Consider the following 16903-nt stretch of genomic DNA (forward strand, 5'->3'; position numbering starts at 1 on the left):
CTGAGCTGTCAGCACAGAGCCTGAGGCGGGGCTCGAACCTATGAGCCATGAGATCGTGATCTGAGCCGAAGTCAGAGGCTTAACCTACTACTGAGCCACCCAGGCGCCCCCACAGTTTCATTCTTACACATTTATTTCCCTTAGATAATCATATCAGTTTTGATTTCTCTGTAATGATCACTGATTCATTCTCAAATTCTAATGGAACTGAAAATTATTTTCTAGTGTTCTGTAGTTTTTGATGCTTTTTTGGGAGCTTCTCATGAGTCCTTCCTCCACCACCTCAGCGTGGCTGCTGTCCCAGCCTTGCTGCGGTGAAGTCCGGGTCTTCTCTCTGCTGTGAGGCACAGCCGTCCTCTCACTAGTTTCCTAGGTTGGATTTCCTGATTCTGGTGTCTCCTGTCTTCTGATTTCTTGGTTGACTCTTGTTTTTGGAGCACGTTCTCTGGTAGTTTTCCGAGAAAGGTTGTTTTGGAAGTAGATTTTCAGAATGTTTATATTTACATATTTTTATCTTGCCTTCGTAGTTGATTGATGCTTCACTGAGTAAAGAGTTGTAGCTAGGTAGCTGGGAGTAATTTTTTTTTCCTTCCACAAAATTGAACACAGTGATCTATTGTCTTCTAGTTAGAGTGTTGCTTTTGGGAATTTCAGTTTAATTTGGTGCTGCATTTTTATTATAAAATCTTCCTTTTCTACCCATCCCAGAAACTTTAGAACCTATTCTTGGCTCTTTTTTCCCCCCAGAACTCTCTGCCTATTCTTCCTGCTTTCTCCTTTTGCCTGGAATGTTTATTTCTAGTTTACATGTTCATGAGAGCTGCAGCCTTATGGGGTCCCCGCTTTGACGTTGGTCTTCTGCGTTCGACTCTTCTCCGAGGCTTGTTTCCTGGACTTCCCTCTTCCCTGGTCCTGTCCGGCTGTCAGAACCTTCTCCCAGGTTCAGCAGATACTGTCCACTCCATCTCATTTACCCGCTAGGATTCCCTTTTCCGTTCACACTTGTCCGCTTTCAATTCCTCATATGTTGTCAACTCAGTGATCCACCTACACTTGTGCTACTAAAGCATTCTGTTACTCTGTGTTGCTTATTTTCCACAGGAAGGGTGTTCGGCGTCCTTTCCACCCCGCAGCTGGGAGCGGAAGGCCCAGTACACCCTCGTCCACTCCGGGTTGGCTCTCTGCCTCACGGGGGCTGCTCCTTTCTAAGTCCGAGGACATCGTGTTGTCCCCAAGGACACGCCCATGGGTATTTCTCTGTCTTTATTTTGCATGGCCTCTCAGCAGGATTTGATAACACCGACTCCTTCTTTGAATAACTCTTCTCTGGACCTTCATGATGTCATCCTCATGGTTTTCTTCCTTTATCACCGGGATCTCCTTCCCAGTCTAACCTTTACGTGTTGGAATGATTCAGGGCTTGGCATGAGGTTCTTTTCTTTGTTGATACTCTCTTCCTGGGTGATCTTACCTAGTTTCATGGCCATTAAGTACTGTCTGTATGCTAGTTCTTCCGAGGTTTATATGTCTGTCTCTGAGGTCTGCCTTGAATTTTGTTCTCTCATGTGCATCCTCTTTAAAATCTCTGCTCGGAGGTCGGAGGCATCTCCTACTTTACAAATCAAAATGGAGCTTTTCATTTCCACTCTTCTGGCCCGTTTCTCCCCAAATCTTTCCCATCTCAGTGAACATCACCACCATCTCAATTACTTAAAAAAGAAATTTAAGAGCCATTCTTAATTCCTTCCTTTTCCTCATTCCTGCATTTAGCTTTTCACTAAGCCTGGTTGACTCAGTGTCTAAAACAGAGATCAGGAAGCTATTCTGTAAAGGGCCAGCTAGTAAATATTTTCATCTTTGTGGGCTGTATTGTTTCTGTTGCAGCTGTCAGTCCTGCCACTGTATTAAGAACAGAGCGACAGATAATGTGTAAGTGATGGCTGCCTTTAGATTCGGGCGGAGGCTGGCTGCATTTGGCTTGCAGGCCATACTTTGCTGAACCTGTAGCCTAAAATATCTCCCATCTGTCCCGTGAACTCACAATCTGGGAGACCTGCTACTTCGAACCATGTATTTCTGAAACCTTGATGTTCCAGGAGGAAGAGCTCGTGGAGAGCAGCAGTGAGGAGGAGTCTGGTGTCGAGGACCACGAGAATCCCAATTCTGTCGTTGATGTTGAAGACCTCGGCAAAATTATGAATTGTGCGAAGAAAGAAAAGGTACTGTAACTTCCGGGAAATCGTGAACCTGGATCCTGCTGTTAGCTAACATCTAACGTTTGCTTCCTGTCTTGAGAGTTTTATACTTCTTTGCCCTTTTTACATGAGCTTTGTGAAAATCTTCCCTCTAAGCCCTGTGAAAATGAGCTTGTAGTAGGATAGGTGGATTTTAGGGCAGGAATTGAGGGAAGGTAGGTGGTTAGACGGACTTTAGGTGTTGTGGCTGAGGAGACGGGGTGAACAGTGTGAAGATGGACTTGTGCTGAGATTCCAAGTGGAACGCCCTCTTTTTTTTTTAAATGTTTTATTTATTTTTGATACAGGGAGAGACAGAGCATGAGAGGGGGAGGGGCAGAGAGAGAAGGAGATACAGAACCGAAAGCAGGCTCTAGGCTCTGAGCTAGCTGTCAGCACAGAGCCTGATGCGGGGCTTGAACCCATGAACGTGAGATCTGACCTGAGCCGAAGTCGGAGGTTTAACCGACTGAGCCACCCAGGCGCCCCTCATTTTTTTTTTTAATGCTTATTTATTTTTTGAGAGAGAGAGAGAGAGCACAAGCTGGGGAGGGGCAGAGAGACCCAGAATCTGAAGCAGGCTCCAGTCTCTGAGCTGTCAGCCCAGAGCCTGACACGGGGCTCGAACTTGTGAATGGCAAGATCACAAACTGAGCCGAAGTCGGACCTTTAACTGACTGAGCCACCCAGGCGCTCCCCCACCCCGCAAGTGGAACTCTCTTAAAGTAGCTTCTACCTCATGTAGACTGAGTGGTATTGGACTTAGGGACAGCACGTTGGTCTGTAGGTGTTGAGATTAGTGTGGGTGGAGGCCCTGGGAATATAGGAAACATCAGTCTGAGTTGTCTGTGTTGCAGACGAGATGAATGTGAGAATGTACAGGGCAGTAGGAGCCTACGCAGATTCCAGGGATGTGAAACGGAAGTAGTAGGATATACACAATAGCATAGACGTGTATAGGCTCCATTTATGTGTGAGTTTTGGGAAATGAGAATATCCTATGTTGGAAGTGTGCCCAGTGCCTAAGTTTTAGAAACAAAAGAAGTAAAACCACAGAAAAATCCGAGAACATCAATGACAAAAGTAACACAAACTCAAATGAAAGAGATCAGGAAGGTAGCAGGATATAATAAGGTAAAAAGCCAACAGCCTTTATATTTCCAAACAATACCCAGTTAGAAGCCATCGTGGAAGAGAAGACGTCATTTACAACAGCTATATACAAGATAAATAAGTACATAAAAATACACTTAGAAAGAAATATCCTAAATCTCTATGATGGAAACTGAGAACATTCCTGATCGGAGATAGCTCTTGTTTTTAGATGCGCTGACTCACTCACTGTTCTAAAGGTGTCACTTCTCTTTAAGTTAATACGTAAACTTGATGGAATCCCATTAGAAGTTTCAGGAACTTTTTTTCCCCTAGAGCCAGCCTGGTTGATTCATGTGGAAAAATACACACGCAAGAATAGTTAGGAAATCCTTGGTATAGATATAACGAGAAAGACTAGTGGTACCAATATTGCAACTTACCACAAGGCATCTGTAACTGAAACTGTGTTTTGGCTCCTGTTGAGACAGATCCACGCGGCAGAATAAAATAGTAAGAGTAGATCCAAGAATATATGGGGATTTCATATAAAATAAAGGTAGCATCTCTTCCCTGGCAGGTGACAACCAGCTAGCTACCTGTGACCATTTACTTGGCTCTGTGCCTCTCACATTTGTCACATAGACTCCAACTGGGTCAGAGAAGCTGTTGAAAGACATTTATAAGTAATAGAATCAGATGCATTATTTTATAACTTAGAGAAAGGTTTCCTGTATGAATCAAGATCTAGAAGCAAGGAAAGATTGAATTTACCAATGAGTTTAAAAAGATTTGCATGGTTATAAGCGTATGAAGAACAAATGATAGAAAAGGAAAGTACTGGATGCCTGGGTGGCTCAGCAGCCGGTTGGTTAAGCGTCTGACTCTCTGATATTGGCTCAGGTCATGGCCTTGCAGTCGTGGGATCAGGCCCCGTGTTAGGCTCTGTGCTGAGCATGGTGCTTGCTTGAGATTCTCTCTCTCTCCCTCCCTCTCTCTCTTTCTCTTTGCTCTTCTGCTGCTTGCACGTGCGCGCGCGCTGTCTCTCTCAAAAATAAACTTCAAAAAATTAAAAAAGGGGAAACATTTGCTTCTTAAATAATAATGAAGGGGTTAATTTTTCTACAATACAGAGAGCTCTTGAAAATCAAAAGAAAAAAGTCCTAAAACTTAATAGAAAGCATTGGCCAAACACCTGAATAGGCAAGTCTCAGAAAAAGCCTACAAATAGACTTTAAGTATACGAAAAAAATGCTCAAATTTACTCACGGTAAAAGATATGCACATCAAAACTACTCAGACCTACATTTTTCACCTACCAAAATAGCAACAGTTCAAAAATTGGACGGCGTCCATAGCTGGTGAGGCTCTGGGAACACAGGTGCTCACACCTTGCCCAGGGGAGTCCGGAATGGTGTGACCCGTGCGGAGGGGCTTTGGATTCACATGCATTTACCCGGTGACCCAGTAGGCCTGGCTGGGTAAGTTTGCCTGGAAGATTCCTCTTTCCACAAAGCAAGCAACAGACGCACAGGGATGCGTCTGTTATGCCCCAAGGATACATGGCAAACAGCTGCCAGAGACTGGTTGAGAAAAGCAGGAAGTATCCACACAATAGAGACCCTGTTGTGCACCTGCGAAAATAATAAGGTGGGTCCAGGTGTGTCCATGTGATTTTCACGTGGTGGTGGATTTCCTTCGGAGGCTGATCTGAACCAAAGATTTTTTTCTTAAAAAATATGTTTATTGTCATAGCACATTTGCAAATTTATAATTTGAGTGGTGTGTGCGCATAAACAGTATTTTGTAGCCGTGTTTTTACCGTAAGAGCCTTTTGTGTTCTGACGAACACCCAGTTCCGTTCAGTTCCGACACTAGTTACCTGGAGTTTGCATTGGACTCTGCAGATTTAGGGGTGTAGTCTTGCACAAAACTGCTTCCCCTCAGACGGCAGCTCTAAGTAGGGGCCACCTGCTCTTCCGATCAACTTGTTATAATTTTGGGGTCTTGTGATCGCCCTCAGTTTCGGTAATTTGCTAGAATGACCCAGAACTCACCAAAAGTACTGTACAGTTTTAAAGGATCCAAATTAGAAACAACCAAGTGGAAAAGACACTGGGGGAGTTCTGAGAGCAGAGGGGTGGGGAAGAGACACAGGAGTTTCCGTGCCCTCTCCACGTGGAATCCAGACACATCCTCCCTTCCCACCATATCCGAGTGTTCACTAACTAGGAAGCTAGTTAGTTAGCACCCAGAGTTTTTATTGGGGTTTTGTCGTGTAGGCACGATTGATTAGACTACTGGCCATATGATTCTCCAGCTGACCTCCTTCCCTTTTTCTTTCCCTGGAGGTCCAGCTGGCCCAGAGTGGGTCTTTCTGGTGGCCAGCCGTCATGCTAAAGCTGCCTAGGCCCACCCCTTAGTCCCCTCCTTTGCACAACAATGACCCTTCTGGCAGGTAGAAAATGCCAAGGTTTTTTGAAGTTCTGTGCCAGGAACTGGGGACAAAGAACAGATGTATTCTTTGTTAGGCCACAGACCTAGAAACAAACATGGTGAGCACCCAGACCTTGTTTTCTAAATATCATACCTCACTGAAAAGAATCAGGCCTTCTTGGAGAAATGACCGATTCCAGGGTTGAGGAAGGGCTAGTAACAGATGGGCCTGGGATGTCTTGTTGGGCAAGTAGACCTTCAACGACTGATGGAGACCTGCCAACAGGACCTGGGAACCAGCTTGAAGAGTTTCCCACACGCCACACTGGGGACAGTTTGAGCACCAAAAATGAACATAATTATTATATGATGGACATAATGGATTGCATTATATCAAATTTAAAAAAAATTAATCCTTTTGCTACTCAACAAAAGGGAGGTGCAGGAGAAAGTCTTTATAGAAGTTTTCTAGATGAGAAATACAGTAGGCATGATAGAATTAGATAATCATTTGTTTTCTATCCCCAGTGTAATTATTAATTTAATCAAGGATCACATGAAATGCCTTTGGGGAACATAAATGCACATATTCTCAAAATATCATCCCAGAAACTAACCCACTTAGACCTACCAAAAATGAATGCATCACTGGGGGAAAATACCCTGCAGATGATTTGCTAATTACAAAGGATAAAATATACCTTTACAAATGGAGTAATTAGGTGATTTTCACCTATACCAAATCGTCAAATTTAGCTTCATCATTTGTACTCAAATGAGCTTGTGTCCCTCCTGACATGATGGGTAGTAGGACGCTTACAGCATCAACTATATAGCTTTGTGTCAAAAATGTTTAGCCTGAATCTACTTACGGGGAAACAGTCAGACAAATCCAAAAAGTAGGACACTCCAAACTCTTTAAGAAGAGTCGATGTCATAGATAGTAATAATAACATGGGGTTAGGCCAGGTCCAAGGTTTAAAAAGACTAATGAAACATAACTAAATGCATTGTGTAACCTTTGATCTTGAATCAACGAGAAAAGGTCACTGACTGGACCTTTGAGGATATTTGAAATGGCTTTTTTATTCGATAATACTGGATTTTCATTGATTTCCTTTGTTGTAATAATGGTGTAGCTCGACCGTTCAGTCATGTCGTTTTATAGGAGATGCCTTCCGTAGTGTTTAAGAGTGAAGTGTTATTGCATCTCCCACGTACAAGTGGTTCAGCAGAATTTTCTTTCTACACACACACACACATGTGTTTTGTAGATGTCTGTGTGCACATGGAAAGGTAGACCAGTAACGATCAAGCAGGAGTGGTGAATCTTCATCGTACCTTTCAGCTTTTCTTTTCTGAGGATCTGAAATAGAAAGTATGGAAGGGGCTACTTTCTCTCTGTGCACCCCAAACAGAACAAAACAATCTAGTGTCGACTGAATTATAAACTGTTTATGATACTGCCATACGAGACTGTCTCCCAGTTTTTGATAGGGTCAGTTTTGAATTACATAAGGTCTTAAGAACTTATTTATTGCATAAAACATGAGGACTTTGTAATCTTACTCACGGTGGTCCCATACCATAACAAATGGTCGTATAAGGAAACAAATTTAATGTTTATTTAATTTTTATTAAAATTAAATTATTTAATTTTTTAAATTGTTTAATTTTTTAAATAATTTAATTTTATAAATAATTTAATTATTTAATTGCCTGGTTAAAATTTTTTTCACTACAAATCAACATAGCTAAAAAATAAAAATGGCCAAAATCTAATAATTCTGTCTCCCCAGAAAAGTCACTATTAGCATTTGAAATGTTTATTTTAACTTTGTTTCATATACACCCAAATCTATTATAATAATCTTTGTGATATTTTCAGATAGCTTTTACAATCTCATTTAAAAATCTTACAGAAAAATCTGTTTTTTTTTTTCAGAAAAACCTTTTCTTTTAAATTAACTTTTTATATTTATTTATTTATGTATATATTTACTTATTTATTTTTGAGAGACATAGAGAGACAGTGTGAGCAGGGGAGGGTCAGAGAGAGAGGGAGGCACAGAATCCTAAGATGGGCTCGAACCCACAAACCGTGAGATCAAGACCTGAGCCGAACCTGGACGCTTAACCGACTGAGCCACCCAGGTGCCCCTTAAATTAATTTTTTAAATGTTTTATTTATATTTGAGAGGGAGAGACAGAGAGACAGAGAGTGGGTAGGAGGGGAGGGGCAGAAAGAGAGGGTGACACAGAATCCAAAGCAGGCTCCAGGTTCTGAGCCAACAGCACAGAGCCTGATAGCGGGGCTTGAACTTATAAGCCGTGAGATCATGACCTGAGCCGAAGCCAGACGCTTAACTTACTGAGCCACTAAGGTGCCCCCAGAGAAATCTTTTAAAAGTAGAAACTGGTATAGCCAGTGTTACAAACAAGGATTAAATTTGGGATGTTGTAGAAGGTGCTTTTGTTTTGAGTTTTCCTGTCCCTTTTCAACCTGCACGGGAGGGAGAACTGGCAGACTTCATGCCTTTTCTGGTCATTTCTGGTAATAAAGTGTTACAGGCACTTAAAGATACAAAGTCATTTCTCTTCTTTTTTGTCTTTTCTGTCTTTCTTTCTGTTTGTTTGTTTATTTATTTATTTATTTTGAGAGAGAGGCAGAGGGAGAGAGAATCCCAAGCAGTCTCCCCACTGTTAGCATAGAGCCAGATGTGGGGCTTAAACTCATAAACTGTGAGATCATGACCTGAGCTGAAACCAAGAGTCAGATGCTTAACCCACTGAGCTACCCAGGCTCCCCTAAGACACAAAGTCTTAATAAATTGATGGTAGAATGCTCAAGCCTATGTAATAGATAGTAAGTAACACTCAAGAAACTAAGTCAAAGTTTCCAATTTAAGTCAAAGGTGAAACTCCTCCCTCTTGTCTCCAGCATGTTTGCTGGCTGCTGTTTTGGATCTGCTGAGGGTCTGCAGACAGGGTGGGGAGCAGGAGAGAGAGTAGGCACCGTCACAAGGTGACTGTGTGCGGTCTCCCCCCATCCAGTGTAAACTTGACCCTCCCTCCAGCCGGGCTCCGTGCTTCTTTGGAGACACTGTCCATGGCGCCCCCTGCCTGATTCCTTGCACTGAGCAAGCGTGCCCCGTGAAGTGTGCTGCTGGTGGTGGCTCACTCCTGCCTCTGAGCCCTGTGCCTCTGGCTTTCTCTCTTTGAGGTCTGCCCTCTGTTCTCCTCTCTGGTTGCCCAGGTGATCAGCATCTATGATCACCCCTGCCTGCACTCCTGTCCCTTCCCAGGGGAACACTCCCGAGTTCTTTATTCTGGGAGCACAGGCTGATCCTACCCAGCAGCAGTGCTCACTTGCTAAGGAAACCAGTCAGTCCTTTGGTGTCCGGATTTGCTGGGCGGGAGTCCTACACTGATCAGTGATGCGCTCGGAGGGCAGGGCATACAGGCAGCTTCTCCGAGGGGCCCCGTTGCTGTGACAAGGCACCTGCTCCCAGCCTCTCTCCATTTGAGGTGGGGAAGGGGGATCTCAAAATACCAACATTCTCCAAAGGAATGTTCAGAAATCTCTGTCCTTACCTCTACATGCTCTATCCTTTCACATCCTTGGTATGAGGGAGGTGTTTTTAAAGTTTCCAGCTACTCCCTTTGAAAATACGTAACTTGATCTGACCCTCCCTTTGGAGTTTCCCTTAATCTCATACCCTTTTCACATATGTTTAAAAGATTTAGAGAATACGGCTCCCTTCCCCTATTCTTCCTAAATCTACTTCTCACAGGAAACCAGACTTTCTGGTTTGGCAGTACTGGTCCAGGTGCTTCACTGCGCTTGCAAACGCACCTGCAGTTTGGTGTGACTTTGTCTCTCTGGCTACACGGATGGGATCATCCCATTCGCCCAGGTCTGCAGACCGCTTGTTTTCATCTAACATGACAGCTTTCCAGTGCTGCAGTACAGATTTACCCGGTTCATGTTCCTGTTTATATAGTAGTCTAGCACCGTGTTCCACAATGTATTTGCTCTTGGTTAGGTGTTTGGACACTCTTGCTCTTATATTTTTTGTGGCTGGTATACCTTTCTTTCAAGAATAAGATCATAGGGGCGCCTGGGTGGCTCAGTCGGTTAAGCCTCCGACTTCGGCTCAGGTCAGATCTCACGGTTGTGAGTTCGAGCCCCGTGTTGGGCTCTGTGCTGACAGCTCAGAGCCTGGAGCCTGCTTCCGGTTCTGTGTCTCCCTCTCTCTCTGCCCCTCCCCCTCTCATGCTCTGTCTCTCTCTGTATCAAAAATAAATTAAAACATTAAAAAAATATATTAAAAAAAAGAATAAGATCATAAAATTGAAATTTCTGGGTCAAAGGGGCTTCTATATCTGTATCTACATCTACACACATACAAACCCACACACACATACACACACAAACACCCATTTTTTTAAAGTAATCTCTATACCCAACGTAGGGCTTGAACTTAGAACCCTGAGATCAAGAGTCACATGTTCCACCAAGTGAGCCAGCCAGGTGCCCTTTTTTTTTTTTTTTTTTTTTTTAAGTAAGCTTCATGCTCAACACAGAGCCCACTGCGGGCCTTGAACTTACCACCCCGAGATCAAGACCTGAGCTGAGATCAAGAGTTGGACGCTTAGGCAGCTTAGCCACGCCGGCACCCTGGGGTTTTATAGTGTTAATAGATATTTCCAAATTGCCCCATACAAAATTGAAAACATTTTTATTTCTTGTTATCGGAGAGATCTGAGATTGCCTATTTCTCTGTACCTTTGCCAGCTCCCAGGTATTATCAGTCTTTTAAGTCTTGCCCGCCTGAAAAGTGAGAAACAATGACCTGATTTTAATTGGTATTTCTTTCATTTTGAGTGAGGCTGAACATGTTTTCCCGTGAGCCACCTCTCTCTCTCTCTCTCTCTCTCTCCCCCTGGTATTAGATAAACTACAAGGTCTGAGGGCATAGTCCCCAAGACTGCTTTCACTTCTGACACCAACTGCAAGTTTTGGGGGAGGGGCTCCCCAAAACCACCCTCAGGTTTGATAATGTGCTAGAAAGACTCACAGAACTCCCCCAAAGCTGTTATCCTCCTGCTGTGGTTCGTTGCTGGGAAGGGGTATAGAAAATCAGCCAAAGGAGGAGCTGCATAGAATAGAGTCAAGAAGCGTTCCTGTGTCCCCATCAGGATGTGTCGCCCTCTTGGCATCGATGTGCAGTACGACACATGAGGGGTCGCCAACCCGGGAGGCTTACCCAAGCTTCGGGGTCCAGTGTTTTATTGGGGCTTCATTCTGTAGCCATGACCGACTGACTGTCCATGTGGTTGAACTCAGTGTCCAGCACCTTCCCCCCACTTGCAGTCATGTGCGGTCCGAGGGGCCCACCATGAGTAATGGACACTGCTGTCACTCAGGAAATTCCAAGGGATTCCACATTACTTTCCAGGAACAGGGGACAACGGCCAGGTTTCCCTTCGGACATGGCCAGATTTTCCCCTATGCACTGACCTGAGTGCATTTTCACATTGGGTGGTTTGGCTTCTTTTGTAAAGCTCATAAGCAAAAAATTCTTGGTTGGGTGTAAAACTCTAAGCCGATATATCCAAAATTGCTTCTCAGTTTAAAATTACTGTCCATCTTTCCTGTTGTTGCAGCACTTTGGTTCCTTATTTCCGAATACTTCCATATGTGGGTTGTGTCTGTCATTTTTAGTAGCTCCTGTGTTTCAGAAACCCCTGGCAGAGGAGCTGTGAATGACAGGAGCGTGGAGTGTGGGTTCGGGGCTTGGCCCAGCGAGCGTGTAACTCAGTGATCTGAGGGCACAGCTTAACCTTCTCCAGGCTTAACCCCCTTGTCTGAGGAACAGGGGCCGGGCCCTCTGCCTTCCTCAAAAGTGTGAGTCAGATGTGAACACGCACCTGACTGTGTGTCATCACCTCTAAAAGCCTGGTGGATGTCAAAGTGAGAAGTAAGTTTGGTTAGATATTTTAAACGGGTTTATACATTTTCCTAGAGCTGGCCAATTAGTCTGAGTCAGGTTTTCTGCTGGTAAAATTAGCACTGGTCTGAGACCTTTGTACTTTTTTTTTAATGTTTGTTTATTTTGAGAGAGAGCGTGAGTGGGGGAGGTGCAGAAAGAGATGGGGACAGAGGATTTGGAGCGGGCTCTGTGCAGACATCAGTGAGCTGATGTGGGGCTCGAACTCACAAACTGAGAGATCACCACCTGAGCCAGAGTGGGACACTCAGCGGACTAAGCCACCCAGGTGCCTCAGACCTTTTTACTTTTAAAAACGTATTAATAGTTCTTAGGTTATATTTCCACCAAATTGATATACTGGGCCAAATCAAATGTATAGTTTTATGACTCTTAATAAGAATCTCAGTAATTTTTTTAGTGGCGAAATGGTCTTAAAACAGGATATATTTCAGTGCATGAGATACCTGACCTACATAGATTTCTGAATTTTTACAGAGACAGTATTTAAAGCTTTGTTTGTAGTGAGTGAAGAGTTTGGAATAACTGTTTCTCCAACTTTATTGAGGCGTGATTGACAAATTGTACATGCTAGGGTCGTACACTGATATTTTTAAGGTGTGTAATATGATTTGATATCTGTATACATTGTGAAAAGATTACCACAATCAAGTTAAGAAATCCATCACCTCACATAGTTACCTCTGTGTGTGTGTGTGTGTGTGTGTGTGTGTGTGTATGTGAGCACTTCACATCTAATTTCAGTAACTTTCAAGTGTATGGTAAGTGTGGAATAGGTTGTGGGTTCATTTTCTCTTTGCTTTTCATCTCTGTCCATTAGAGGGCACTGGAGAGAAAGAGCAAATGAAAAATTTGAACATCTGTGTAAATTTTTTGAAATGAAATGATTTTGGACTTTATGAACTTGAAGCAGTTGATTCATGACATTTTCGATTTCTCATAAAAAGTTTCTCGTAAAATCTCATAAAATCATTAGATTCGGGGCAAAAATAAATCTTTTTCCACTTTTAGGGTGACATGAAAATAAAGCCCCCAGTTTCTGTTTGTATTTATTGTTAGCTTATGGTAGAGTTTCCAAGTATTTCTTGTGTTTTCATTTTATATTGGACAGAATACACTAAACTACTGCCTGGCTTTTTTGTTTTTTTCCATGAATTGTTTTTGGCATTCATATATTTTCCGAGTTGCTTTCTGCCTGGTCGTTACGAGGCATTGCACTAAATTGCCTGAGTTGCTACCATAGAAGAAGCACTAGTACTTGTTAGCATTGGCTCCAGGGTTGGGCCAAAGTACGCCTATTATATGACCTCTTTTTGAGTAATATTGAGTTTTTTGGAGTCATGCTGTCTCAGCCTGTGTGTCTTTGGCAAATTATTTTACTCTCTTTTTGTTTTCTCGTCTCTAAAGTGGGAGATAATAAAAGTAACCTCTTATAAAGTTGTTAGGAAGATTAACTAAGTTCATTCACTGCTGCCATAGTGTGTGCTTGGTAACTATGAACTATTTTGTATAAGTAGATATCTTCATAATAGGATGGATTTGGTCCGACGGGTGTACCCCCGTGGTGACCCACCGCCCTCCCTCTGTAGCAAGATCCAGGGCTGAAGAGAATTTGAGGGGTGGGAGCAATGTCCAGAAACGAGAGCTAACGTGTGAAGCATTGGAAAGTTAGGAGGACAGACGCAGATGCAGGGGGGTGGGGTGCCAGGGCGAATGGCATGTTTGGGGCACAGTTTGGTGTGTCTGTGGTTTCAAGTAGGGGTGGGGATGTGTGGAGAATGAACTAGAGAAGGAAGGCAGGGGCAGGGTACTGGAGGACTTTCCACGGTCTCTCAGGGGGGTATGAGCTTTAACCTACAGGCATTGGGAAGCAGTGTGATTTGATTGGATACAATGGATGGGTTGGGGGTGTAGGGAAGGAGGGTAGTTCTAGCACAGATTCAGGGTGTTGGAGAAATCAAAGTACACATTGGATTGTCTCATTTGATCCTCCCATTGACCTTGATATCCATACTATTATGTCCACTTTGCCAGTTTACAGGGTAGGAAGAAGGTTTTGAGAAGTAAGGCCATTTGTCTGAAGTCAGATGACTCACAGACTCATATGTGGTGGGGTCAAGCCTGGATTCCATCTCTTTGTTTCAGCTCCTGGGGGAGAAGTGGATTTTAGAAGAGAATCTGAAGAGTTTGGGTAGAGCACAAGGAGCCCGCAAGAGCCTGACAGTTCTTAGGTTGTTTTTTTCTTCTCGTGGCTGTGATTTGTGAACGCAGAGCAGAATGTTCCTTTTTTTCCTGCAGTAAATAAATGTTGTTAAATACTCCCCACAGCATGTTCCACTGAAGCAGACAGACGGTGATATCAGTATCATTCGTTTTGCGAATTAATGGTGAATACTTGGTAGTTACTCACCAGAGAAGCCTTTGCGTTTATGACAGGATCTCAGTGTGTCCGGTTCATAGTACTGCAGTGGAATACCACGAAGCTGTTGTTTATTATGTCCAAGGCGTTGGGTATCTGACTCACCCAGAAACATCCCTTTAACCCCGGAACACCACCTTTAAACCAGCCTGTCCCACCCATGGCCTGTGCAGCCAGGAGCACTTGGGATGAGTTCTGGAACTGTTTCCTTAAGTGAGGCTATCCAGAATAGAGTCACCGACTGGGTCAAAGGAAAACCATTTGAAAGCACTTGGCCCCTCTGGTCAAACCGCTTTTCAGAAAGTTCAGAAAGCTTCTCTAAAACCTAGTAAACAGAAAAACTTCAAGTGCTGTCAAAAGTTTGCCATTTAAAAATGGAGCTATGACAAGTAAGTGGCCTGTAGGGGGTTCCTTTCTTACAGAAATGGAACCTGCAGAAGGAGGGTTAAATTGCAGCAGTTTTAGTTTCAGTATCTGAAGGAGAGCTTTAAATTCTGACAGTTGCCAGATCTAACATCAGTTGCTGAAAGAGGTGCGATCTGATTCTCTAGAGCTAGGGCTGGCTGGCTGGTAGTTTGGAGGTGTTCATTATTCAGCCAGCATTTACCAAATGCCCACCCTGTGCCAGCAAGGTCCCGGGCTTAGGCGCACTGACTGTATAGAAAAATGACCTCCGGGGAGAACCTGGCGCTTCTGTTTTCTGTGTGACTTGATAAGGAAGGGAATCACCTGACGGATCAATGAAATAAACAGATTGAAACAATCAGAAGGACTTTCTCGCAGAAGAAATGTGTGTGTGCTTTGGTAATGAAAAGCTCATTTGTGGCAAAACACCTGTTTGGCACTTACCTGGCCTGGTGGAATTTTACCTTAAAATCTTTAACAGATGACTTTTGTGCCGTGTCTTATTTCCCAGGTGATCATTGGGATGGTACTGTGGTTTCTGGGACAGTGGTATGAAAAGGATTTGGTAATATTGTATAATATCTTTTTTTTTCATGATATTTTATTGTCAAGTTGTTTTCCATACAACACCCAGTGCTCTTCCCCGTAAGTGCCCTCCACCATCACCACCACCTCTTTTCCTCCCTCCCCCTTCCCCTTCCACCCTCAGTTCATTCTCAGCATTCAATAGTCTCTCAAGTTTTGCATCCCTCTCTCTCCCCTCTTTTTTTTTTTTTTAAAGAAAATTGGTACCACTCTTTGCTCCATGATTATGTCCTGTCTATTTATAAAGGACTTTTCACTTATCTGTAGTCATTTTGCAAAGTGCCTAGGAACTTAGCTTATAATTGACTTTCCTTTTTGCATGCTGGGAGGCAGCAGCTTGGAGAGGACATTCGTTTTCCTTCAGGGCAGACGTGATGGGTTTGGGAGTTGGGAAGGGATGAAATTACAAGTTGAAGATGGGGACACCGTTTAGTTTGGCTATTGCAGTTGTCCTGTCCTTAGGGGAAACCAAGGCTGGTGTGCAGAAGCATGGCATTGTGGGTGGAGTGAGCCAGTCTGGGGGAATCAAACCTTTAAAACTTGGTTACTCGCTGTCAAACGGGGCATACAGGGGAGGGAGGAATCGGGGAGTTGTGGGGTCTGCATTCATTTCTGTTTAGGCTGCGTAGTGGCTGTGCCTGTTGTATTCTGGGCAAACAGTGGACAGTGTCTGCACTTAGAAGATTAGCATTCGAAGGGCGCTTTGTACTTCCTGAGGGAATGTTATGAACCATCATACTTCTTTTTAGAACTGAAGTTACTGCTGCATAGGAGGATGGGACTAAGCTGCCACAGAGACAGAGAACGGTAATGCTGGTCCTGAATGCTCAGGGTCTTTCACTGTGGCCTCTGAGCTCTTTCCTATATCCGTTTTGTATCGAAATGGTTGAAATGGAGTAGCTACACTCCTGTTTTATGATGGATCATTTCTCTAGTGATGGGGCATGGATGGGGTTCCAGGAGCGTTCTTTATGAGTGTTCGTTTCACAAGAGTCAGAATTTGTATTTGTTGTTGCTTTTGTTTGTGTGTGTGTGTGTGTTTCACCACAAGAGGGTGTCTCCGGAGCTCTGAGCACAGTGGTCAGAGGCCAGTACCATGGTGGGTCTGGTTTTGGATTTATGTGGCCTTGGGGATAAGCAGATAGGCTTGGTGATGTTTTGTGGTAACAGGCTTTTGAGAGCAATTCTTGCCTGAGTAGTAGGGAGTTCTAGTAACTTGCTGTGGAATTACCTCAGAGACATTTAAACCCTGTCAAGTTCAAGGTCAGTTCATCTTGCTGTGCCACAGACTTCTTTTTTTTTAATTTTTTAAACATTTATTTCTTTAAGAGAGACAGAGCATGAGTGAGGGAGGGGCACAGAGCGAGAGGGAGACAGAATGTGAAGCAGGCTCCAGGCTCTGAGCTGGCAGTCAGCACAAAGCCTGGTGTGGCCTCGAACTCACTGACCATATGATCATGACCTGAGCTGAGATTGGACGCTTAATTAACCAACTGAGCCACCCAGGCGCCCCTTTCACAGACTTCCTTTTTACCCTGACATCTTTTTAGGTGGGATATAGACTTAAAAAAAAAAAGCCACACAAAGAACTCACATCTTTTCAAGCTTCAATAGTAAATATTCTGCTACAATGTATTAAATACTGCATGAGTTCTTTGTGTGCAATCTTTCATTTATGCATGTGAGAGGGTTTTCGTTTTTTTAATATTTTTACATTG

General features: G+C 43.6%; 1 protein-coding gene across 3 annotated transcripts in view; it reads left to right on the forward strand.

Annotated features, from left to right (window-relative positions):
* LOC115299910 (S-adenosyl-L-methionine-dependent tRNA 4-demethylwyosine synthase) overlaps positions 1-16903 on the forward strand; it is a 214967-nt gene that overhangs the window by 14942 nt on the left and 183122 nt on the right. For all 3 annotated transcript variants that reach the window (XR_003912406.1, XM_029949457.1, XM_029949458.1), the window contains exon 7: positions 2097-2219. Coding sequence is in view for 2 of the 3 variants with exons in the window: in XM_029949457.1 (XP_029805317.1) it covers positions 2097-2219 (123 nt within the window). In the remaining variant the exon portion in view is untranslated. The remainder of the gene's footprint in view (positions 1-2096; positions 2220-16903) is intronic.

Source organism: Suricata suricatta, chromosome 8, assembly GCF_006229205.1.
Source record: "Suricata suricatta isolate VVHF042 chromosome 8, meerkat_22Aug2017_6uvM2_HiC, whole genome shotgun sequence".
Lineage (NCBI taxonomy): Eukaryota > Metazoa > Chordata > Mammalia > Carnivora > Herpestidae > Suricata > Suricata suricatta.